General features: G+C 39.1%; 1 protein-coding gene and 1 pseudogene across 2 annotated transcripts in view; both read right to left on the bottom strand.

Annotated features, from left to right (window-relative positions):
- Positions 1 to 1520: 1520 nt before the first annotated feature.
- LOC129627338 (ornithine decarboxylase-like) lies at positions 1521 to 2973 on the bottom strand (annotated as a pseudogene).
- Positions 2974 to 17875: 14902 nt separating this feature from the next.
- The window catches only part of C14H8orf88 (chromosome 14 C8orf88 homolog), a 37722-nt gene continuing 28961 nt past the window's right edge, over positions 17876 to 26636 (bottom strand). Inside the window, exon 6 of one of the 2 annotated variants that reach the window (XM_055546701.1) lies at positions 17876 to 19731. In XM_055546701.1, coding sequence (XP_055402676.1) covers positions 19708 to 19731 — 24 coding nt within the window. In that variant the 3' untranslated portion in view covers positions 17876 to 19707. Of the gene's footprint in view, positions 19732 to 24556; positions 24708 to 26636 lie in introns of those variants that run through there. The other variant, XM_055546702.1, reaches the window with a different exon arrangement.

Below are 26636 nucleotides of genomic sequence, written 5' to 3'. Positions count from 1 at the left end.
GAGAACAGTGTGGAGATTCCTTAAAAAACTGGAAATAGAACTGCCTTATGATCCAGCAATCCCACTGCTGGGCATACACACTGAGGAAACCAGAAGGGAAAGAGACACGTGTACCCCAATGTTCATCACAGCACTGTTTATAATAACCAGGACATGGAAGCAACCTAGATGTCCATCAGCAGATGAATGGATAAGCAAGCTGTGGTACATATACACAATGGAGTATTATTCAGCCATTAAAAAGAATACATTTGAATCAGTTCTAATGAGGTGGATGAAACTGGAACCTATTATACAGAGTGAAGTAAGCCAGAAAGAAAAACACCAATACAGTATACTAACGCATATATATGGAATTTAGAAAGATGGTAACAATAACCCTGTGTATGAGACAGCAAAAGAGACACTGATGTATAGAACAGTCTTATGGACTCTGTGAGAGAGGGAGAGGGTGGGAAGATTTGGGAGAATGGCATTGAAACATGTAAAATATCATGTATGAAACGAGTTGCCAGTCCAGGTTCGATGCACGATACTGGATGCTTGGGGCTGGTGCACTGGGACAACCTAGAGGGATGGAATGGGGAGGGAGGAGGGAGGAGGGTTCAGGACGAGGAACACATGTAGACCTGTGGCAGATTCATTTTGATATTTGGCAAAACTAATACAATTATGTAAAGTTTAAAAATAAAATAAAATAAAAAAAAATTCATAATACCTGTCACAAATAGAGGAAATGTATTATAAAGAATAAACTAGTTTTAGTGTATCAGATTTGATGTAGGCCCTATGCTTTGCTGCCTATATAAATTGCCTTCTTTAGCTTACTTATCTCCAGATGTTGCCAAAGAACCTCAACCTGTCAGACCAGCCCCATTCATACCTTAAGATAATCTGAATCAAGCTGGCATCCCCCACACCCAGAGAGTTGTTCAGCAAGCAAATGAAAATACCAGTTAGAAGATAAGAGAGAAATTCAGCAAGGGGATGTATAGTTTAGAAGGCCATGCCAGTGGATGAGATCTAGGAAAAATTAGAACTGTTATCAGCTATCTAAAATCCATGCTCTTTTTGAATAAATACAACACCTCCTCACTGCATTCCCTAATCCTTATCAAAGCCTCAATATCCACAGGTTTTAGCTTTAGTTTGTGTGGTCTATTTTCTTTTTTTTTTTTTTTTGCCAAGTTATGTCAAGATCCTTTATTCCTTTTTGTTAAAACTGGTCACAACACTAAGCTTCTGGCCCATCCTGCTGATACACAAGCCACAGATGCTTGTTCAGCAGTCGAAGCCTTTAGTAGCATGTTTGAAAAGTGAATAAAAATCCATACAAAACAAATATTCAAATAGTTTCCATAGGAACACAGATAAGTGTGACCCCATCTCCCAGTCTTCCATATTGGTGCACCTGTGCAACCCTATTCACATAGACATCTCAGAACTAGCAGTAATTAAATGGTACCCCCCAAACCCTTAAATCAAGCTATACTCGCAGTTAACAGCTACAAGAGTGGCATCTACATGTTAATACGCGTGGAAGCACAGGCTGCCGAGTGCCGCTCTCCTGGGCACAGGACACGGGCAGGGGACTGACGTCCGGCTCCTCCACTCCGGGCGGGAAGTCCTGGGTCTGGATCTGCTGCATCAGTTGCCACATTGGCCCTGACATCACATAGTAGATGATGGGTCTCTGGAATCCATTGAAGGTAGAAGCAGCAGCAACAGTGTAAGCACCCATGTTCTCAAAGAGCATCCAATCACCCACATGCATCTCGGGCAGGTTACAGCGCTCAACAATGCGGTCCAGGCTGTCACAGGTCGGTGTCCTGATGCTGGATGAATAATACTTCTCATCTGATTTGGGTCTCTTCTGCAGAAGAGGCTTCACGTGTGCGTGATCGTAAAGGATACCAGTTGAATGACCCATATACTCCATCGTTCAGGTAATACATAAATGTCCATTCACTTGACTCCTCTTCATCATCAGAGCTTGTCTGTTCCTTTAATACAAGTTTTTTGGCAATGATATTAACTGCAAGCATGAAAGCTGATGCAACATAGTATCTGCCCGGCTCAGCTATGATTCTCACTCCAGAGTCTGATGGAAAATACTTGTCCAGTGCCAGGTTGATTACACTGGTGATCTCTTCAAATTTAAGCTTTACATCCTCAGATCCAGGAAAGCCACCACCAATTTCAAGCAGATACATGTTGAAACCAACCTCAGTGCCCATGTCAAAGACACAGCGGGCATCAGAGATGGCCTGCACAAAGGTCTCAGGATCAGTACAGCCACTTCCCACGTGGAAGCTGACACCAATGACATCAATACCTAGCTCTTTCGCCCGTTCCAAAAGGGCAAAAGAGCTTTTTTTTTTTTTTTGAGCGTGGCACCAAATTTAACACTGAGGCGACAGACTGCTTTGGAATCATCAGTGGTAATCCGCAAAACCAACTTGGCCTTTGGATGTGCCCTGGCAACTTTCATCAGCTCAACTTCACTATCAAAAGTCATCATCTGGACTCTGTTATTGGCAGCATACTTAATCTGAGACACTTGTTTACATGGATTTGCATAGATAATCCTCTCTGGGGGCACCCCGAGACTCTGTACCAGTTGTATTTCAGTCTTGCTGGCACAGTCAAATCCTGTCCAAATGGCAGCAAGTGTCTTCACTATGGTTCTGCTATCATTGCATTTGACTGCATAAAAGGGGGTGACCAGAGAAAGAGCTTTCAACCATCTCAGACGTTTCTTCAGAATGTGTCCCAGGTCCGCAACATAGAAGACATTCTTATCATCAGAAGAAGAAACTTCATTAATTTTTTGGTCCAGAATGTCCTTGGCAGTAAAATCTTCATCCAAGAAATGGCAGTCAAACTCTTCATTACTAAAGCTGTTCATGGTTTCTTGATGTCTTTTTGAGACACAACAAAATAGGAAACGTAAAAGAGATGGAATTTAAAGGGATTATGTCAACTTTTCACAAAGGCAATTCTCCAGGAATTCCAAGTCTACGGAAGATGCGTGTGCTCTCTGTGCAACAGTGGAAATGTTCGATAAACACACAATCTGCTGTCCACCTCAGAGCGCAGGGGCGCGCGGGCCAACCCCATGGAGACAACGCGCCGCCGCCGAGCGCTGCAGGACGCGCCGGCCGCCCCGCCGCCCCCGTCAGCCGCTAGCCCGGCCGCCCGCCGCCTCGCTCCCTCCCGCAGAGGACCGCCGGCCCGAGGTGGCGCCAGAGCGCTGGCAGAGGGGCGGCGGAGGCGGAGGCTGAGGGGGAACTGACCTCTGTGGTCTATTTTCTAAAACTAGTATTTTTGCTTCACTTTCAAATTACTATAAAATTTAATATGCATTTCCAGACTCAGTTCGTTCAGTTCAGTCAGTCATGTCCCACTCTTTGCGACCCCATGGACTGCAGCATGCCAGGCCTCCCTGTCCATGGCCTTCTGGAGTTTACTCAAACATGTCCATCGAGTCAGTGATGCCATCCAGTCATCTCATCCTCTGTCGTCCCCTTCTCCTCCTGCCTTCAAACTTTCCCAACATCATGGTCTTTTCCAATGAGTCAGTTCTTTGCATCAGGTAGCCAAACTATTGGAGTTTCAGACTAGAAATGATAAATGAGAAGAGCAGCGAGCTGAGCATGGCAGCTTTACTAAAGGAATAGTCGTGGCTTCCTACTCACCTCATAGGATTGCTAGGAGCTGCAAACAAAACCATACAGGTTGAATCCTCTCAGACTCAGTATACAAAAGTCAGAATTTACAGGATGCTCTTGAAGGAAACAGATAACTGTTTCTAAACATACGTGCCATGGACAATCTCTAGCGTTTGTTTTGGGAAACCCTGGCATGTTATATTATAGTAATTGGTGGTTTTATTCATTGTACAATATCAATCATATGGTTGCAGTATGACTCCGCCATATACATTTTATTACTGGTATTCAGATCATTTGCATCTAACTTAATGGGTAATAGTTCTCTAATTCTAAGCCTAGCAAGGCAGACAGAGAAGCTCATGAACAGTTGTGGGTAGTGGCATGGGTCTCATCTGTTCGGTATGGGGAGTCTTAAGTTCATAATCAAGATTTTGTAAAAATTTTACTGCTCTGTATAATTCTGCCTTTGAGAGGCCTTTACTGGGACCAGTATCAGTAAAATACTGCAAACAAAAAGAGCATTTTAATTATTTAGCTGCCTCACATCTTGGTTGTGGTGCACAGGAACTTCAGTTGCAGCAATGAGAACTCTCCATTGCAGCATGCGGGATCTAGTTTCCCGGTGAGGGATCAAGCCTAGGCCTTCTGCATTGGGAACACGAGTCTTAGCCACTGGACCACCAGGGAATTCCCACATTTTCACTTTTAAATCAATTATTCATGCTTACACTGTTTAGAAATTTGAATGGGATTGGGGTACTATAGTCAGTGTCTTTTGTAGATACTGATCATTAAGTTCAGGGGTACCTCTGAACTTAGTTCAATCAATTAACTCCTTCCCTCATATTTCTGAGAGGTATCTTCTTATAAAGCAGATTTCAAGGGCAAAAACAACCAAATAGTTTTTTAAAAATTATATTAGCTGGGAATTTGGCTTAGAAGCAGAGTACAGAGCTCTAGTACAATAAATTGGGCTGAACACATGAAAGGTCTCTATTTCTTTAGCTTGTTAGGCCTAAATAACCTCAGGTGAAAGCAGGCTCCAAGGATTGCTCTCTCACTTTTAATGTTGCAAAGGGAATCCTAATATGCCAGTGGGCACTAGTGGAAATGGAAAGAATGCCTAACAAGAGACCTCTGTTAGCTCTCCTATGTATTGCTGAAGTTAACTTCTTGTGCTCCAAACCTAGGGAGAGGGAGGAGGGGAAGAGGACAGCCCCAAAGTGCCTTCACACCCCTTGCCCTGTCCTGCAAAAGAGGAGAGAAAATTGTGTGAATTGTAGTTTCTTGGAAAACGTTGACTCTTGAAAAAAGCGGCTTAATCAATATTCTGTGATATTATTCTCCTCCCTAAAGTGGAAAAAAGGGGATGAATGTGGAGCAATAAAATTATTTCAAGTTATTTGGGTACATTTCTTGAAGGAAGCAGCATACTGTTGTTTTCTGTTAGATCTTTGATAAAAAGAGGCTTTGGAGGGACCCTCAAGTCTCTGAAAAGTCATCCATCTTCTTATTCCTCGGGGACTAGTGGAAAAGTCTAAGCACACACACGCATTCTTTACAATAAATCTCTTTTTATCCCAGAGCCCTAGTGGGCAAGGCTGAGTCATAGAGTTCTACAAGTAGGACTCCTTTTGTGCTGTTGGCCTAAACGCCTAAATGAAAAGAAAGTAAAAGAGGCCTATTTGACTCCTCTTTCCTAGGCCTGTACCTAAATTTTTGCTTTTGGATTTTCTACTTCAATAAGAAGGGAGAAAAGACAATTTTGAGAAAAATTGCAACAAAGGTAAAAGAGTCTTTATGTTTAGAGCTTTAGAACTGATCTTATCTGTCACCAAGTCTTTTAGGCCACTCAACATTTGAGGGTATGTGTGTTGGGGAGCATTTCAATACCAAAGTCACATGAAGGAACACACTGTATATGAGACAAAGAGGAGCAAAATTGAGACATTCGTAGAACCCCAAAGATGCCAAAGTCATAGCTACTGACGTACCTAAAAATCTCTTGGAAACCTTCAGCCAATGGCTGACTGGCTTTACTCCTTGATTATATTTCCCCTAGCTCCAACTCTTAAGACATCTATCAAATTTTGTTATTCTTTAACAGCCATCTTTTTCCTAGACTGGAAGCTTCTCAAGAGCTAAGACATGACTCTGTCTTCTTATTCTCTTGCACTTAGCAGGCCTTCAATTGATTTTTTACTGTTGAATGATATTTGTGCTCTTGACTAAAACCACTGGGGAAGGTATTTTGTGGAAGATTCTCTTCACCTCCCCCAAAGCATAGACTGCTTACCCAACATTAGCTCTAGAAGTGTTATTATTTGATTAACTAATGATTTTAAGAAAATTAAATCTTATACTTAAAAAAAAAAAATTGCTAAGCCCTCAGGCCAGGTAGTATGTGTCCTTACTCCAATGGACATCCTCCTTTCATACACTCACTTCATAAAATCTGCATTTGTAAACGACAGGAGCACAGGAAATGGTGTCTAGCTTGTGCACTGTTAGATTCCTAGTGCTTATCACTTGGCCCAGCATACATTAGGTGTTCAATTGCATTTGTTGAATAAATGAAACATTTAAAAGTCTCTTTTGTAGATACTGATCATTAAGTGTGAAGTCACTTTGCTCATTTGATCACTTCCATGTTTTTTGTTCATTAGAAGTCTAATGTGTATGCTACCTATTGGATTTACTGCAGACATCCATGTTCAAGACAATTTTAGGGCTTATGCTACAACAATCCTTACATTTCATTAGAAAGAAAAAGGAACAAGTGTTATATTGATATTTACTATAGCTGAAATAAATTTTAGAAGACTTCTGAAACTCTAACATACATATCTCTAATTCTTAACATTATAAATTGGTGCACAGAACTGTATAAATCTGGCAGTATAATATAGTTTTTACTGCATAAAAATTTGTCTATATGTAGATAATTAAATGTTTAATGATAGATAAAATTCATTTTTATATTTATATGTGGCCACAAATAGTACTTCCCTGGTGGCTCAGAGGTTAAAGCATCTGCCTGCAATGCGGGAGAGCTGGGTTCGATCGCTGGGTCAGGAAGATCCCCTGGAGAAGGAAATGGCAACCCACTCCAGTATTCTTGCCTGGAGAATCCCATGGACAGAGGAGCCTGGTGGGCTACAGTCCCCGGGGTCGCAAAGAGTCGGACACTACTGAGTGACTTCACTTTCACTTTCACAAATAACTCTTGGGTCAAAATGGTATTTGTATTTTAGATAATCCTCACAGTTCCATTTATTTAAGGTAACTTATACCTTTATCAACACTATTTTCCAGTATTTAATCTAAAACATAGATACCAAAAATGATTATTAGACTCTTGAATTATTGAATTTCCAGCAGATTATACCTTATGTTTAATCAAAAATGATGTTAGAATTTGAAAAGTCAATTATAAAGCCAATTGCTGCCTCACACGAATTTTCCTATTTCTTTAAGTTGGAAAATGGAGAGAGAAAATATGGTGGTAAAATCAAATTTATGAACTATATTCTCTTAAAAAATTTTGCTTTCTATATTTCATGTTAAGTACGTTTTAATTAACACTGTCTAATTAATAAAGCCCTTAGAAGTCAAAGCAATCCAGAACGATTTTTCTTCTCAGATAAAGTTGTTAATATGAGCCTGTTGTTAACATTTAGTCCAGGAAACCTCAACTTTATTCAACAAACATTTAACAATAATTTACTTCCATAAAAGGAACAGCAGTGTGGAGGAGGAATGATAAGTAAAAGACAAGAAAAAAGAAAGATATAAACCAAAAATAGTGAATTTCACGCAGAAGCAAAGGAGCAGAGGGTAAATAACTGTGATTTGAGTAAAATACTCTTGTTATAACTTGTTAGTCACTTGAGCTGTAATATTCAAGATGTGACATAATTTCTCATGCCTTTTGAAGTATTAATTGCATGACAAAGTACTCTTAACCTAGACCCTGGAAATTCTATGGGTTTTCATTTATTATTCATTAATGGGTTCAGACTCTTCTGCATCTGGACATATAGAAATGACTCTCAGCCTTCAAGGATGCAACCAATTAGAGGAGAGAAACAAGTAATTAAAGGGTGCTAACTGAAGCGACTTAGCAGCAGCAGCAGCAGCTAAGTCGTGTCCAACTCTGTGTGACCCCACAGACAGCAGCCCACCAGGCTCCCCCGTCCCTGGGATTCTCCAGGCAAGAACACTGGAGTGGGTTGCCATTTCCTTCTCCAATGCAGGAAAGTGAAAATTGAAAGTGAAGTCGCTCAGTCGTGTCCAACTCTTAGTGATCTCACAGACTGCAGCCCACCAGTCTCCTCTGTCCATGGGATTTTCCAGGCAAAAGTACTGGAGTGGGGTGCCATTGCCTTCTCCGGGAAATGTTAGTTTTCATCACAAAAATATGCTAGGAAAATGATTCAAAAACTCTTTCTCAGGTTTTTGTATGCATATCCTAAAATGATAATCAGATCCATTTTTTAAAACTGCTGTTAGTTGTGCTTATAATACAATATGCATTCTATAGCAATGATACTTAAAATTATTTTTATATCTTCTCCCATATAATAAAGGGCTTCCCAGGTGGCGCTAATGGTAAAGAAACCTGCCTGCCAATGCAGGAGACATAAGAGATTCGGGTTCAATCTGGTTGGGAAGATTCCCTGGAGGAGGGCATGGCAACTCATTCCATTATCCTTGCCTGGAGAATCCCTTGGACAGAGGAGCCTGGTGGGGCTACAGTCCATGGGGTCACAAAGAGTCATACATGACCCAAGGGACTTTAACAAGCACAAAGCATGTAAGAAAATTAATATTACTTTAGTCAGATTTTACTTCAAGTTAGTGTAAAACTTTTTTCTTTTCCCGGAGCTAACGTGTGACCAGTCTGTTTCATAGTTGACATCTCAGAGTTACTGCACAAGAAAACAGGGAAACAATTAATTTAGTACTTAATATTGTTGGGGGAGAACCAACCAGCCAAGACGGTGTGTCAGGCTCTCTCGTGTCACGTTTTGTGGTCCATGAGCTGGACTTCAAACAATGAGATTTGGGCAAATAAAGATGGAGAAGGGTACTTAGAGGTGACTCGTAGATGTGAGCAATTTCAAGAAATGTTAAGTGTGTGACATTAACTGGTGCAAAGATACAACTAAAGCATAAGGTTTATATGTGGTACACATGCAGAGAGAGGAGAGGAGGAAATGGGAATTAAAAATGTTGTAACACAGAATTTGAACTTCTTACAGTAGTAGGGTTATTGATATTTCTCCCGGCAATCTTGATTCCAGCTTGTGCTTCTTCCAGCTCAGTGTTTCTCATGATGTACTTTGCATATAAATAAGCAGGGTGACAATATACAGCCTTGAGGTACTCCAAACTAAAAAGCCTCTTGATGAAAGTGAAAGAGGAGAGTGAAAAAGTTGGCTTAAAGCTCAACATTCAGAAAACGAAGATCATGGCATCTGGTCCCATCACTTCATGGGAAATAGATGGGGAAACAGTGTCAGACTTTATTTTTCTGGGCTCCAAAATCACTGCAGATGGTGATTGCAGCCAAGAAATTAAAAGACACTTACTCCTTGGAAGGAAAGTTATGACCAATCTAGATAGCATATTCAAAAGCAGAGACATTACTTTGCCAACAAAGGTCCATCTAGTCAAGGCTATGGTTTTTCCAGTAGTCATGTATGGGTTTGAGAGTTGGACTATGAAGAAAGCTGAGCACCGAAGAATTGATGCTTTGGAACTGTGGTGTTGGGGAAGACTCTTGAGAGTCCCTTGGACTGCAAGGAGATCCAACCAGTCCATTCTATAGGAGATCAGTCCTGGGTGTTCTTTGGAAGGAATGATGCTAAAGCTGAAACTCCAGTACTTTGGCCACCTCATGCGAAGTGTTGAGTCATTGGAAAAGACTCTGATGCTGGGAGGGATAGGAGGCAGGAGGAGAAGGGGATGACAGAGGATGAGATGGTTGGATGGCATCACTGACTTGATGGACGTGAGTTTGAGTGAACTCTGGGGGTTGGTGATGGACAGGGAGGCCTGGCGTGCTGCTATTCATGGGGTCGCAGAGTCGGACACGACTGAGCAACTGAACTGAACTGAACTGACTGACTAGTTCAGGGAGTCATTAAAGATTTTTGAGAGGGACAGTGAATGCTCTAATCAGTAGTAACTGTGACAGGAGGGGAAAAGGTGAATGTCATAGGGAGGAGAGAAATTAGGTTAGGTAGGACAATTGTCTAGGCATCTGAGTCAAGAAGATAACCTCTACAGCTCCCCTGCAGATAAAAATGTTTAAGAGTTAATTATGCAGAATGGTGGCTGAAGCCTGGGATTGGTGACAAAGTGTGTAGGTAAGAAGAAAATACCTAACAGAAGCCTGGGGAACTGCCTTTTCTTAAAGGGATGGGAAAGAGAAGCCTCCTTTCATTTAGGAGACTGAGGGCCACCAGTCAGATAGGAGAGTCATACAACTGAGCCACAAGGCAAACCCAGTCGAGTATCAAGGAAACCAAAAGAGGAATAACATGCAAGGTACAGTGCTTCTCAGGGGGCCTATTATAGCAGAGCATGACTGAAGAGTATGGGACTGAAAGCTGGACTTGACAAGAGAAGTTTTAATAAAATGGTAGGAATTTTAAAATTAGGGTGGATTTTGATGGATTGGGTAATAAATTGAAGGTGAAAAAATCAATTCTTAAACTGAGCTAGGTGAGGTGGTGGGGGAGATCAGGTGTGAATGCTTTCAAGTTGGCTGACTCTGACAGTCTCAGCCTGAGCTTTAGTTATGCGTTTACTCTAGATCTAAAGGACAAGTTGTAAGAGTTGGACTATAAAGAAGGCTGAGTGCCAAAGAACTGATGCTTTTGAACTGTGGTGTTGGAGAAGACTCTTGAGAGTCCCTTGGACTGCAAGGAGATCCAACCAGTCCTTTCTAAAGGAGATCAGTCCTGGGTGTTCTTTGGAAGGACTGATGCTGAAGATGAAACTCCAATACTTCGGCCACTTGATGCGAAGAGCTGATTCACTGGAAAAGACCCTGATGCTGGGAAAGACTGAAGGCAGGGGAAGGGGACGACAGAGGATGAGATGGTTGGATGGCATCACCGACTCAATGGACATGAGTCTGAGCAAGCTCTGGGAGTTGGTGATGGACAGGGAGGCCTGGAGTGCTGCAGTCCCTGGGGTCGCAGAGTCAGACATGACTGAGTAACAGAACTGAACTGAAAGGACATGTTTATCTGGCCAAGAGATGGTAGACTTTTAGAATATCTATGTATCTCAGATTTAACCCTCAAATAAGAAAGCCAAGAATATGGTTGAAATTTCTCATGATTAACAATTTGACTCATAGAGTTTAAATTAGGATGCACCATAGCTTTAGGAAAGTTGTGAGTTCGTAACAAAGGCTGTTAAGGAAGACCTCAGTGACTGCCTTAAAGTTACCACAAAAGGTTTTAGCTTAACATTATATCAGGCTTGAACAGTCTGTTATAAATGAGATGAAAAGAACTAATTTAAGTAACTTCCGTAAATATGACTGCTACAGCTTTTGTGCATAGAAATGCAGGAAAACAAGAGCCCCATGTTATGTTCACATCCCCTGCCCTAGTGCAGAATTAGTACAGTGTGGGACACAAGGGAACAAATTATTTTCTAAATAAAGAAATAAGGAAGGACTTTGATAGCATCCCAGTAAGTTCTGACACAGAATTTTTGTGTCTGACATTATATCCATTTTCAATTCTCCCAATCTTTTTTTGTTTTTGTTTTTAGTTAGTATTTTTATTTTGAAATTTCAAATAGCTTTGACAGGTAATATGTGACTTTTGGGCTTTCCATGTGTCTCAGCTGGTAAAGAACCCACCTGCCAAGGCAGGGGAGGTAAGTCACGCACGTTCGATCCTGGGGTCCAGAAGATTCCCTGGAGGAGGACATGGCAACCAACTCCAGCGTGGTGGCCACAGTCCATGGGGTCCCAAAGAATTGGACATGACTTAGCAACTGAGCACACACCCATGCGTGTGACTTCCATGTTTTACTGAAAGGGAACAAAGGTTAAAAGGCACTGAGGATGCAGTCTGTAAGAATGAACTGGCCCTCCTGCCTTCTGTGTAAAAAAAAAAAAAAGATATTGAGATGGCTAAAAAGTTCATAGTTTTTCCATAAGAAGTTATACAAAAATCTGAACAAAATTTTTGGCCAATCCAATATTTTGCACTCATTTCCGTCAACCTGGCACACAATGAAAAGACACGTGTGATGGCTGCACAAGCATGTGACTGTGCTTGTGAGTCAGGTAAGCATATAGGTAAGTACAACCGTCTGTGCGGTAGCTCCAGGCCGTCGGTCCCCCAGGTCTGCTGGGGTCCTGGTCTTCCCTCTGATTCACCACGTGTTTAGTTCTCTCTCTTGAGACTGCTTTTGCTCCGACTCTGGAACTCTGTGAATAAATGTCCTAAGCTAATTTCCCGTTTCCTATTTCTAACCCCCATTCTTTCTCATCCAAACTGATACATTTTCTCTGGAAGATACTGTGCCCCCTTCTCTCTTTCTTAGAGAGCCCTCATCTTTCTCTTGTTCTCTGCTACAACCTTGGGAGCCTGGACTTCACCTCTCCCAATCTTGAAACCACTGGTACAATAGTGTAGAAGTAAAGAAAGAAGCTTGTTCTTATTGATGTCTTGAGACTTTCCAGGACAGAAAACACTTGAACAAGTATACAGTAGAAAAAGAACACAGAGAGGTAGGCTAGAGTTAGCAAGATAAATATCATAGTAAGAATAGCACATTTATAGCCATCTGATAGATTTCTATGGCCTAACTTTACTTCACTACCTTAGATTAACTTGCTATGCACTATTAGTGTACTGATACATGCATTATATTACTCTCTCTCTCTTAGAGCATTTCCTAATTTAAAAGAAAAACTGAGTGCAAATAAAACTGAATTCTTGTACTTGGAGCTCAAATTCAATACAATTTAATGCCCTTTACCTGCTACCCTGTATTGCATTCAATTCACATACCTAATTTCTACACTGATCACCAGAATCTGATAGAAAAAAAAAAAGGTAGCCTTGATTCTAACACGATTTTTAAAACCTATTTCAAACAACATTTTTAATATCTTTTGGAGCATCCTACTCTAAACTGAAAGTTTAATCATTATTAACAGCTGACTCCTTTCAGGAACAAACAGTCACACATCTCTCTGGACACAAAGCTGAAATTAGCTTATAAATACTACTTATGGTCTTAATGTCCATGTGACTTCTTATATTTTTAAGAACTAGTTTTGTGCATTATGTTTATTATGTGGTTATAAAATAAAAACAATTAAAAGTGTTTTAGCTGCATATAGTTTGACCTAAAATTAAAATCTGAAAGAAAAGCTATTAGAAACACAGAATGAGTGAGCTTCTATTAACTAATTTAATTCACAAATAAAGATTCCTAATAATATTGTATTTAATTAAGATTTCTAAGTGGTGTACCTAAATGTTAATAAAGCAACTAAACCAGTCTGCACCTAGATACAAAAATATAAACCAAAATATATTCCTATGAACTCACAAATATTAAAAATAACTTAAATGAGGCATACTGGAATATGGAGCCTAGGCTGATGAGCCATCATTAAACACCCAGACAAGAGTATGAGGATTGGTCGGTGGAGCAGAATATCCCTCAGCAGAAGAGAAAGCACTATGTCTATGGGAAAAAATAATATGTAAGAAAGCAAGATCAGTCATTAACAGTCAGGATATTATTTAAACAGCTTTGAAGACAAATTTTAATACTTTCCATTTGTCTGTTTCTCACCTCATTCCACCAAACTTATTTCTTTGCCATAGGTTTGTCTTTGGGATACTTATATTTACTGGGGAACATATTTTGCATTTTACAATGTTACTAAAAAGTATTATTTAAAGAATATCCACTTGCTTATACCCAACTTTTCTGAACTGGGTAAATTAAAACAATAACAACATGATTTTTTGCTCAGGGCATTTAAAACCTCATTGCTAAGACAAAGTGAAAGTGAAAGTGTTAGTTGTTCAGTCAGGGCCAACTCTTTGCGATCCCATGGACTGTAGCCTGTCAGGCTGCTCTGTCCCTGGAATTCTCCAGGCAGGAATACTGGAGTGGGTTGCCATTTCCTTCTCCAGATCTTCCCCACCCAGGGATCAAACCCAGGTCTCCCACACTGCATGTAGATTCTTTACGTTCTGAGCCACCAGGGACGCCCCTCTCAGCCAAGACAAGTTCTATTCATATAACAAAAACTTAGACTGCAACCAAGTGCCAAAAGATATGGTACAACTAACAATTGCATAGGAAAATTCAGTCAAGTCAGGAAAAAGTAACTTGAGGTAAGTAATTACACAGAATAAAGATGAGAGAAAATACTCTGACAATCATTTGCACTATGAACTAACTTAGCCCTGCATTATTTTCATTATTTAAAAAACTATTTTTTTCTCTTTTCAGCTTTATGTTGGATCCCGAACAATTAAGATTTTCTTAAACATTTTCTTTATAGTTCCAAGTGAAAAACAAGTTTTCATCTAAAACATGAATCAGGGAAATTCTTTGTACTTATTAGTCTACTCTGCTGCTGCTTAGTCACTTGCCATGTCCGACTCTGCGCAACCCTATGGACTGTAGCCCAGCAAGCTTCTCTGTCTATGGGGTTTTCCAGGCAAGAATACTGGAGTGGGTTGCCACGCCCTCCTCCAGGGAATCTTCCCAACCCAGGTACTGAACCCAGTTTTCCCGCATTGCAGGTGGACTCTTTACCATCTGAGCCACCAGGGAAGCCTGAGAATAGTGGAGTGGGTAGCCTATCCCTTCTCCAGGGGATTCTCCTGACCCAGGAATTGAACCGGGGGCTCCTGCCTTACAGGGGGATTCCTTACCAGCTGAGCTACCAGGGAAGCCCCAGTCTACCCTCTACTTTCATTTAAATATATTTACTCTTTTTAAATGTCTCCTATGACTTTATCTTTAATGTGTCTTTTAGCTCAACTTTCAAAGTTCACTATTACTCTCAGTATTTGCTGTTACATTGCTACATTGTAAACTAAAACCCTTTAGTCACAAAACGCTAATATATGGAAAAGTATGCATATATATGAAAATATATGAAAAAATATACATAGAGGAACAAAATTGAAAAAATATTTAAAGTGGTAACTTCTAGAATATTACTTCATAAGACAGCTTTTGTCGATGTCATAAATTATAAAGGTTAAATCAGTGTTTTGTGATTTTTAATTATCTGATTTTCCGTGAGTAGAATTTATTCTTCAGTAATACCTACACCATTCTCAACTCAGGATGCTGTAACTATTCACTTTATGTTACTTACAAAGCTAACGTATGGCTGAAACCCTTATATACACAGAGAGACAGACAGCAGGGATGTGGGTGCATAGAGAAAAGGCCACAAGGACACAGCAAGAAGGTAGCCAACAGTGAGCCGAGGAGGAAGGTCTCAAGGAAGCCAACTCTGCTTGCACTCTATTTTGGACTTTTAGTCTCTAAAATTGTGAGAAATATCTTTCTGCTGTTTAAGCTTAGAAAAGTTAGTATTAATACATGAGCATATACCAGCCTTCACTATAATTGATAGACTTTTTACCCATCTGTCAAGTTATAAACTTTTTTTGCAAGTGAACAGTTTTGTGACATGGTATCATTTAATAATGCAACACCATTATACCATGCATTACCATGTATTGGTATCATCATTCCATGCATGTAAGTTAAACATATCAAGAAAAGAGGGCAGCTTTACTTTAAGAAAATGTGGTTCAAAATTTTTGGCACATGGTCCAGAGGTCTAAATTTTCTTATGAAGAATAGACATTTGCATTTAAGTAATAAACTCAGCAGTGGCCACAGGACTGGAAAAGGTCAATTTTCATTCCAATCCCAAAGAAGGGCAATGCCAAAGAATGCTCAAAGTATCATACAATTGTACTTATTTCACATGCTAGCAAGGTTATGCTCCAAATCCCTTAAGCTAGGCCTCAGCAGTATGTGAACCTAGAACTTCTACATGAACAAGCTGGGTTTCGAAGAGGCAGAGGAACCAGAGATCAAAATGCCAACAATTGCTGGATCACAGAGGAAGCAGTGGAGTTCCAGAAAAATATCTACTTCTGCTTCACTGACTACACTAAAGCCTTTGATTTCCCCTGGAGAAGGAAATGGCAACCCACTCCACTATTCTTACCTAGAGAATCCCATGGACAGAAGAGCCTGGCAGGCTATAGTCCATTGGGTCATAAAGGTCGGACATGACTTAGCAACTAAACCACCACCAGCAGAAAGCCTTTGACTGTGTGGATCACAGCTATGGAAAATTCTTAAAGACATTCCCATCTCTTTAAGCATCAGACCACATTACCTGTCTCCTGAGAAACATGTATGCAGTACAAGAAGCAACAGTTAAAGCCAGACATGGAACAACACAGTGGTTCAAAATTGGGAAACAAGGACAAAGCTGCATATTGTCACCCTGCTTATTTAACTTCTATGCAGATCACATCATGTGAAATGCTGGGCTGAATGAATCACAAGCTGGAATCAACACTGCCAGGAGAAAAATCAATAACCTAAGATATGCAGATGATACTCTTCTAAAGGCAGAAAGTGAGCCTCTTGATGAGGGTGCAAGTGGAGAGTAAAAAACCTGGCTTAAAACTCAACATTCAAAAAACTAAGATCATGGCATCTGGTCCCATCACTTGGCAAATAGAAGGAAGAAAAGTGGAAGCAGTGACAGACTTTCTTTCCTTGGGCTCCAAAATCACTGCAGATGGTGACTGCAGCCATAAAATTAAAAGATGCTTGTTCCTTGGAAGGAAAGCTATGACAAACCTAGACAGCATATTAAAAAGAGGAGACATCACTTTGCCAACAAAGATCTGTATAGTCAAAGCTGTGGTTTTTCCAGGGGTCATGTACAGTCGTGAAGAGTCAGACACGCCTGAGCAACTTCACTTTCACTTTTCTGCACTGGAGAAGGAAATGGCAACCCACTCCAGTATTCTTGCCTGGAGAATCCCAGGGACAGAGGAGCCTGGTGGTCTGCGGTCTATGGGGCTGCAAAGAGTTGGACACGACTGACATGATTTAGCAGCAGCAACAGCGTGTACAGATGTGAGAGTTGGTCCATAAAGAAGGCTGAGTGCTGAAGAACTGATGCCTTCAAACTGTGGTAGAGAAGACTCGTGAGAGTCCCTTGGACAGCAAGGAGATCAAACCCATCACTACTAAAGGAAACTAACCCCGAATATTCATTGGAAGGACTGTTGCTGAAGCTCCAGTATTCTGGCCATCTGATGCAAAATGCTGACTCATTGGAAAAGACCCTGATGCTGGGAAAGATTGAAGGCAAAAGGAGAAGGGAGCAACAGAGGATGAGATGGTTAGATAGCAACACCAACTCAATGAATAAGGTTTTGAGCAAACTCTTGGGGATAGTGGACAGAGGAAACTAGCATGCAGATCCATGAGGGCTCAGAGAGTGAGACATGACTTAGTGACTAAACAACAACAACAATTTCAAACGTTTTAAAACCAAAATTTTAACCTAGGTGAACAAAGAATTATAAAATACGTATAAAACTTCAGGGAAATAATAAAATATGTAGTGGACAAAAAACATCTATTTTACTGTTTCAACCCTAGAATGACTAATCTCAGCATCACTAGATCAACTAAGACTATGTACCTTATATACTCTGCTGTACAAGCTCATAAATGAAGTATTTTTAATATAATGTCTTTATTCTGATAAATACTGCTAATGAAAATTCAATGCATATAGAAATTTGTTACCATGTTATTCTCTAGTCCAAATTCCTTTGAAACTACAGGTCCTCTGGGAAGCAAATATAAAGTGAACTTTTCCTATTTTTTTAACTGTTGGATAACTCAGGCAAAAAGAAAGGCTGAACTAAAATTTTACTTTTTAAATATAAAAGTTCATATAACATAAACTAATATAAAGTCTAACAAAGACCTTTATATACCCTCAATCAAGTCAAATAAAATTAAAGAATTTTCCACAGCTTCTACTAGAAGTAGGTAGTGAATATTGACATACATAGTCATATTGTGTGTGTGTGTGTGTCTGGTCATTTCTAAACGTGAAAACACTATGAAACAACACCTGGCTCAACTGTTTTAATTTATATACAAAGCAAAGAACAATACGAATAGAGACATACAATGATTATTTAAATACGCTGTATGTATGTACAAAGGCAAAGAGATAATAAAACAGTCTCTGCAGTTGCACTTTGATTATATACAGTAAGAAAGGATCAAAAGAGTTTGAAACCTTGGGGACTTTTGATATACAAATCTTCTTGAAAATCCTGGTTATAAATGATTACAAAAATACAAACTATAGCCAATCAATATATTTTTCTGGCTGGTCCATTTCAGTAGATTCAGAAAATACATCAAATCCTGTGGATACTAGGCAGTTTCCAAGTGGAGTGGTAGTATGACTTCAAAAGGGTTCTGCTCTCAGTAACAGTGCTAAGTAAAGGGCACTTTAGATTCCAAATTGGAATAGGTTCTATCACGTTTTTTAAGTAGAGTCAAAAGCCTTTAAGAATAGATAAATAATAAAGCAAACCAAGTTACTTATATGGTAAATCTTTTTAATTACTTTTTTGTTGACATGACCCTAGCTCTTCTATGAATTACATGTATTTTTGTGTATGTATGTGAAAGTGTGTGTGTATCATACACATATAAATACTAGAACCTATGATATAACAGAAATAATAGAGCAAAAACAAGTGAAAAAAATTGGACCGTAGGTTATTCTCATTTTTAAGTAAACTAATAAATTTATGGCTAGTGAAGGCTTTTTTTCTATTTAAAGAGCAATCTTTTTCTGGGGAACAAAACAGTGAAAAGTAGTATAATAAAGACCAAGATGGGAAACCTTGGACTAAAGTTTGAATCTGGGTAACAAGTCCAAAGACAAGTGAAGAAAAAGGTCATGGTTTTAGGAGTTCAGCATTCAGTTTAAGATAAACTTTCTGACAAATGATGTCCTTGGATTCCTTGCCAATGGACCCAGGGATCTGAGAGATTCAAACCAGGGAGAGTTTACACTTACCTTTATATCAACAATTTTCAGTATCTGTGCTACTGCGCTGGAACTTTTTTTTTTTTTTAAAGAATAATATCCAGAATGACAAATTGCAGGTTTATTGTATAAAATTTCTAGGAGCTAAAAGTTTAAACCCCCAGATTCTTCATCCATACATGTTGTTGCTATAAGAAATTACAGAATTGAAATTTAATGCACCTCAATTATTTGCAAATGCCTCAATTATTCCTCTTTTGGAAATAAAAGAATCTTAGACAATGCTGTTATTATCACAAACCTAGAGATCAATCATATATTTGAAAAGAAATACCTCTTAAAATATTCTACCTCCTGTCATTGAGAACTGTTCATTGAACATCCTGAATTATTCTAAGCCTCTATGGAGATTGTAAAGATACTTTCAAGTGCTAGTATGAAATCAGTGGGAAACAAAACAAAAGCAACTTTAAAGCAACAAGAAATTATGTATCATATATACATCGTAGCAAATACTTTATATTTGTGAATCTTTACAGCTTACATTTCCATTCCATTATTACAAGTGATGAAAAACAAAAAATTGCAAGTAGCATTCAAATTATAAATACACAGTCTTCCCATTTCACTAACCAAATTCTTACTTTTCAGTGTTACTTCCCAATTTATGCAGGAAACTGCCTACAAAGCTGAAACTGATTAGAAAATTTTTAAGGTTTAAATCTCTTTCTCATTTTAGGAGAAACCAAATACCCAACCATCGAAATTAAAAATAAATTGAATTGGCACAGTCATTACAGTTATTGTTACTAGATCCACTTCATTTGCAGGTGTCCAAAATAGAAAATGAATAATTCTTTATCTTCAAATACATATGTTCTTAAAATGCTACTTAAAGCTTTGGTTGTTTTCCTGTAATAAAGAAGAAAATGTTAATTTACCAATTAGGTTGAATGAGTGTAGCTTTTAATAATTATTTTATTGAACAAATTCTGTGGCTTATTGTTTTCAGATCTAAATGTATGTTTCTATAGAAACTATTAAAGTAACTGGAATTTGTCAAAAAAAATAGTTTTTTCATAGAAGAACATATGCAATTCATTTTAAAACAGATTATACTCCAAACCAGTTCTGTTTCTGTAGTACCTAATTTTTTAACAATGTTATTAATGCAAAAAACAGAAGTAAACTCAATTTCAGGGTATATGATTTGTCCAAAATAATGTGAACCCTGTAGGTTCCAAGGCTGGGTTGCTTCAGGCCAAACAGCTAACAGGGAGGGACAGCAGCCCCAACCATCAGCAGAAAAGCAGATGAAAGCTTCAGCGAGCATGGCCCCTGATAACCACACAAGACCCAGTTCCACCTACCACCAGTCCCTCCCATCAGGAAGCCTGCACAGCTTCCTAGATAGCCTCATTCACCAGAGGGCAGAGAGCAGAAACAAAAAGAACTACAATCCTGCAGCCTCTAAAAGAAAAACCATAACCACAGAAAGTTAAACAAAAAAGGGAGAGGATCATAAACAGATGAAGGAACAAGACAGAACCTCTCCAAAAAAACCTAAATGCAGTGGAGATAGGCAACCTTCCAGAAAAAGGATTCAGAATCACAACAGTGAAAATGACTTGGATCTGGGGAAAAGAACGGAGGCAAAGTTTGAGAAGATGCAAGAAATGTTAAACAAAAGCTCAGCTGGTAAAGAATCTGCCTGCAATGCATGGGACCTGGTTTGATCCCTGGGTCAGGAAGATCTCCTGGAGAAGGACATGGCAACCCACTCCAATATCCTTGCCTGGAGAATCCCATGGACAGAGGAGCCTGGCAGGCTACAGTCCATGGGGTTGTAAAGAGGCAAACATGACTGAGCAACTAAGCAAAAGCACTAAAGAACAAACAGAGATAAATACAATAACTGAAATATAAAATACACTAGAAGGAAACAATAGCAGAATAACTGAGGCAGAAGAATGGATAAGTGAGTTGAAAGATAGAATGGTGAAAACAACTGCTGAGGAGCAGAATAAAAAAGGATGAAATAAATGAGGACAGTCTCAGAGACCTCTGTGACAATATTTAACATGCCAACATTCAAATCATAGGGGTCCTAGAAGAAGAGAAAGGGAAAGGCCTGAGAAAATAACATGGGAAAGGAAACAGTCAATCAAGTCAAGGAAACACAGAGAGTCCCAGATAGAATAAACCCGAGGAAGAACACATTGAGACACACAGTAATCAAATTGACAAAAATCAAAGACAAACATAAAATATTAAAACAAGAAGGGAAAAGGACAAATCATATACAAGAGGAACTCCCATAAGGGTATTGGCCGAATTCTCAGCAGAAACTCTGCAAGCAGAAGGGAGTGGCATGATATATTTAAAGTGATAATAGGGAAGAAACTACAACCAAGAATAATCTACCCAGCAAAGCTCTCATTCAGAGTTGATGGAGAAATCAAAAGCTTTACAGACCAACAAAAGCTAAGACAAACAAAATGATAAACAAAAGCACCAGACCAGCTTTGCAACAAATGTTACAGGAATTCCTCTAAGCAGGAAAGAGTACCAACTTGAAAAAAAAAAAAAAAAAAAACTTGTGGATATATGTACTGTTATAGTAAAACTTCTTTAAAAATTAGGAATAAAACCACCACATGACCCAGCAATTCCACTACTAGACATAAACCCTGAAGAAACCAAAATTGCAAAAAGACACATGTACGCCAGTGTTCACTGCAGCACTATTCATAATAGCTAGAACATGAAAGCAACCAAGATACCCATCAACAGATGAATGGATAAAGAAGCTGTGGTACAAGTAAGCCAGAAAGAGAAATATAAATATCATATACTAATGCATATATATGGAATCTAGAAAGATGACACTGATGAATTTATTTCCAGGGCAGCAATGGAGAAAGACATAGAGAACAGACCTAAGGGCATGGGGGCAGGGGAGGAGGGAGAGGGTGGGATGCATGGAGACACTGATAGGGAAACTTACATGACCATATGTAAAATAGATAGCCAACGGGAATTTGCTGTATGACTCAGGGAACTCAAACAGGGGCACTGTGACAATCTAGAAGGGTGGGATGGGGAGGGAGATGGGAGGGAGGTTCAGGAGGGAGGGGACATGTGTATACCTATGGCTGATTCCTGTTGATGTTTCACAGAAAACAAAATTCTGTACAGCAATTATCCTCCAATTAATTAAAAACAAAACAAACCAAAAAAACTTCCCTATGCTCAGCTGCTCAGTTGTTTGAATCTCTGCAACCCCATGGACTGTAGCCTGCCAGGCTCCTCTGTCCATGGGATTCTCCAGGTAAGAATACTGGACTGGGTTGTCATTTCCTATTCCAAGACCTTCTGGAAACCCAAAGACACAAAAGAAAAAGCTACCCAAACACAACACTAAAGATGCTGGTCACCAAACCATAGGAGAACAAAAGAGGGGGGAAGAAAAAAGGCCTACAAAAACAAACCCAAAATAATTAAGAAAATGGCAACAGAAATACACATATTGATGATTACCCATAAATATAAATAGATTAAATGTGCCAGTCAAGAGACAAAGCCTGGTAGGGTGGATACAAAAACAAGACAAGTATATATGCTGTCTGTAAGAGACCAACCTCAGATCTAGAAACACAAACATAGGGAAAGTGAGGGGGTAGAAGGTATACCACACAAATGGAAATCAAAATAAAATGGAATTATCAATACTCATATCAGACAAAATTGACTTTAAAACAAAGACTGTTATACTAGACAAAAAAAGATAGTTCCTAATGATAAAGGGATCAGTCTAAGAAGATGTAACAATTGTTAAATATATGCACCTAACACAGGGGCATCTCAATATATAATGTAAATACTAACATCCATAAAGGAAAAAAATTGACAGTAACACAATAGTACTGGAGGAATTTAACACCCCACTTTCATCAATGGAGAGATCGTCCAGACAGAAGATCAATAAAAAACACAACGTTAGTGACACATTACACCAGATACATTTAACTGATATTTATAAAACTTCCCATCCTAAAGCAGCAGAATACACAGAAGCAGAAGCCAAAGTGCACACAGAACATTCTCCAGGGCTGACCACATGCTGAACCATGTGAAGTAAGCATTGATAAACATAAGAAAATAAAATCATATCAAGTATTTATCCAATCACAGTTCAGTTCAGTCACTCAGCCATGTCCGACTCTTTGCCACCCCATGAATAGCAGCATGCCAGGCCTCCCTGTCCATCACCAACTCCCAGAGTCTACCCAAACCCATGTCCATCGAGTCAGTGATGCCATCCAACCATCTGGTTAGTGCAGATGGTGACTGCAGCCATGAAATTAAAAGATGCTTACTCCTTGGAAGAAAACTTATGACCAACCTAGATAGCATATTCAAAAGCAGAGACATTACTTTGCCAACAAAGGTCCGTCTAGTCAGGGCTATGATTTTTCCAGTGGTCATGTATGGATGTGAGAGTTGGACTGTGAAGAAAGCTGAGCGCCAAAGAATTGATGCTTTTGAAGTGTGGTGTTGGAGAAGGCTCTTGAGAGTCCCTTGGACTGCAAGGAGATCCAACCAGTCCATTCTGAAGGAGATCAGCCCTGGGGTTTCTTTGGAAGGAATGATGCTAAAGCTGAAACTCCAGTACTTTGGCCACCTCATACGAAGAATTGACTCATTGGAAAAGACTCTGATGCTGGGAGGGATTGGGGGCAGGAGGAGAAGGGGACGACAGAGGATGAGATGGCTGGATAGCATCACTGACTGGATGGACGTGAGTTTGAGTGAACTCCAGGAGATGGTGATGGACAGGGAGGCCTGGCGTGCTGCGATTCATGGGGTCGCAAAGAGTTGGACACGACTGAGCAACTGAACTGAACTGAGGTTTGGTCATAACTCTCTTTCCAAGGAGTAAGCATCTTTTAATTTCATGGCTGCAATCACCATCCGCAGTGATTGTGAAGCCCCAAAAAATAAAGTCAGCCACTGTTTCCCCATCTATTTGCCATGAAGTGATGGGACCAGACGCCATGATCTTCGTTTTCTGAATGTTGAGCTTTAAGCCAACTTTTTCACTCTCCTCTTTCACTTTCATCAAGAGGCTCTTTAGTTCTTCTTCTCTTTCTGCCATAAGGGTGGTGCCATCTGCATATCTGAGGTTATTGATATTTCTCCCGGCAGTCTTGATTCCAGCTTGTGCTTCCTCCAGCCCAGTGTTTCTCATGATGTACTCTGCATATAAGTTAAATAAGCAGGGTGACAATATACAGCCTTGACATACTCCTTTTCCTATTTGGAACCAGTCTGTTGTTCCATGTCCAGTTCTAATTGTTGCTTCCTGACCTGCATACAGGTTTCTCAAGAGGGCAGGTCAGGTGGTCTGGTACTCCCATCTCTTTCAGAATTTTCCAAGGTTTATTGTGATCCACACAGTCAAAGGCTTTGGCATAGTCAATAAAGCAGAAATAGATGTTTTTCTGGAACTCTCTTGATTTTTTGATGATCCAGCAATTTGATCTCTGCTTCCTCTGTCTTTTCTAAATCCAGCGTGAACATCTGGAAGTTCATGGTTTATGTACTGCTGAAGCCTGGCTTGGAGAATTTTGAGCATTACTTTACTAGTGTGTGAGATGAGTGCAATTGTGTGGTAGTTTGAGCATTCTTTGGCATTGCCTTTTTTTGGTATTGGATGAAAACTGACCTTTTCCAGTCCTGTGGCCACTGCTGAGTTTTCCAAATTTGCTGGCATGGTGAGTGCAGCACTTTCACAGCGTCATCTTTCAGAATTTGAAATAGCTCAACTGGAATTCCATCACCTCCACTAGCTTTGTTCGTAGTGATGCTTCCTAAGGCCCATTTGACTGCCAATCACAGATCACAACACAATGAGATTAGAAGTAAACCACAAGAAAAAGAATATAAAAAATACAAACAGGAGGAAGCTAAACCATATGTTACTAAACAAACAATGGATCACTGAATAAATCAAAAAAGAAATAAAAAAATGCCTAAAGAAAAATGAAAATGAAAGCACAATGATCCAAAACCTATGGGATGCTGCAAAAGCAGTTCTAATACAGAAGTTTATAGAAATACAATTTTACCTCAAGAAACAAGAAAAATAAACAACCTAACCTTACAACTAAAATACTTAGAGAAAGAACAAACAAAACCTAAAGTTAATAGAAGGAAAAAATCATAATGATCAGAGCAGAAATAAATGAAATGGAGACAAAGAAAATAATAAGAAAGAACAATGAAACTAAATGGTGTTTCTCTGAAAAGATAAACAAATTTGATAAACCTTTATCCAGAGTCATCAAGAAAAAAAAGAGAAAACTCAATACAGTTGGAAATGAAAATGAGAAGTGACAACTGTCACCACAGAAATACTGAGGATCATAAGAAATTACTACAACCAACTAAATGCCAATAAAATGGACAATCTGGAAGAAATGGACAAATTCTTAGAAAGGTTAGAGCTTCTCAAGACTGAACCAGGTAAAAAACAGAAAATATAAACAGACCAATCAAAGAACTGAAATTGAAACTGTCATTAAAAAAAAAAAAACTTCTAACAAACAAAATTCAAGGACTGGATGGCTTCACAGTGAATACTATCAAACATTTAGAGAAGAGCTAACACCTATCCTTCTGAAACTTCCAAAAATTGCAAAGAAAACTCACAAACTCATTCTATGAGGCCACCATCACCATAATACCAAAACCAGACAGACACCATAAGAAAAGAAAATCACTGATGAACACAGATGCAAAAATCCTCAACAAAATCCTAGCAAACAGAATCTGACAACACATTAAAAGGATCATACATCATGACCAAGTGGGATTTATCCCAGGAATGCAAGGATTCTTCGGTATACACAAATCAATCAATTTGATACACCACATAAGAATAAAAACCATACAATCATCTTAATAGATGCAGAAAAATATTTTGACAAAATTCAATACCCATTTATGACAAAAACTCTCCAGAAAGTGGGCACAGATTGAATATACCTCAATATAATAAACACCATATATGTCAAACCTGCAACTAACACCGTACTCAATGGTGCAAAGTTGAAAGCATCTCCTCTAAAACCACAAGTAAGACAAGGATGTCCACTCTCACCAATTTTATTCAACACAGTTTTGGAAATCTGAGTTACAGCAATCAGACATGAAAAATAAAGGGAATTCAAATTGGAAAAGAAGAAGTTAAACTTTTCACTGTTTGCAGATGACATGATACTATACATAGAATATCTTAAAGATTCTACCAAAAAACTATTAGAGCTCATCAATGAATGTGATAAACCTGCAGGTTACAAAATTAATACACAGAAATCCACTGCATTTCTATATACTAACAATGAAAGATGAGAACAAGAAATTCAAGAAACAATCCCATTTATCACTGCATAAAATACTTAGGAATAAACTTACCTAAAGACACAAAGGCTTGTATTCTGAAAACTATAAGATGCCCGTGAAAGAAACTGAAGACACAAACAGAAGGAAAAAATATACCATTCCATACCAATGGAATGGAAATATGAATATCGTCAAAATGACTATACTACCCAAGGCAATCTACAAATTCAATGCAATCCCTATTAAATCACCAATGGCATTTTTCACAGAATTAGAACAAAAAATCTTAAATTTTGTATAGAGACACAAAAGACCCCAAATGGCCAAAGCAATCTTGAGAAAGAAAAACAGAGCTAGAGGAATCAGGCTGTTGACTTCAGACTATATTACAAAACTGTAGTAATCACACC

Source organism: Bubalus kerabau, chromosome 14, assembly GCF_029407905.1.
Source record: "Bubalus kerabau isolate K-KA32 ecotype Philippines breed swamp buffalo chromosome 14, PCC_UOA_SB_1v2, whole genome shotgun sequence".
NCBI classification, from domain to species: domain Eukaryota; kingdom Metazoa; phylum Chordata; class Mammalia; order Artiodactyla; family Bovidae; genus Bubalus; species Bubalus kerabau.
Note: the sequence above shows the minus strand (reverse complement) of the source record. Positions and strands in the feature narration are given on the sequence as shown.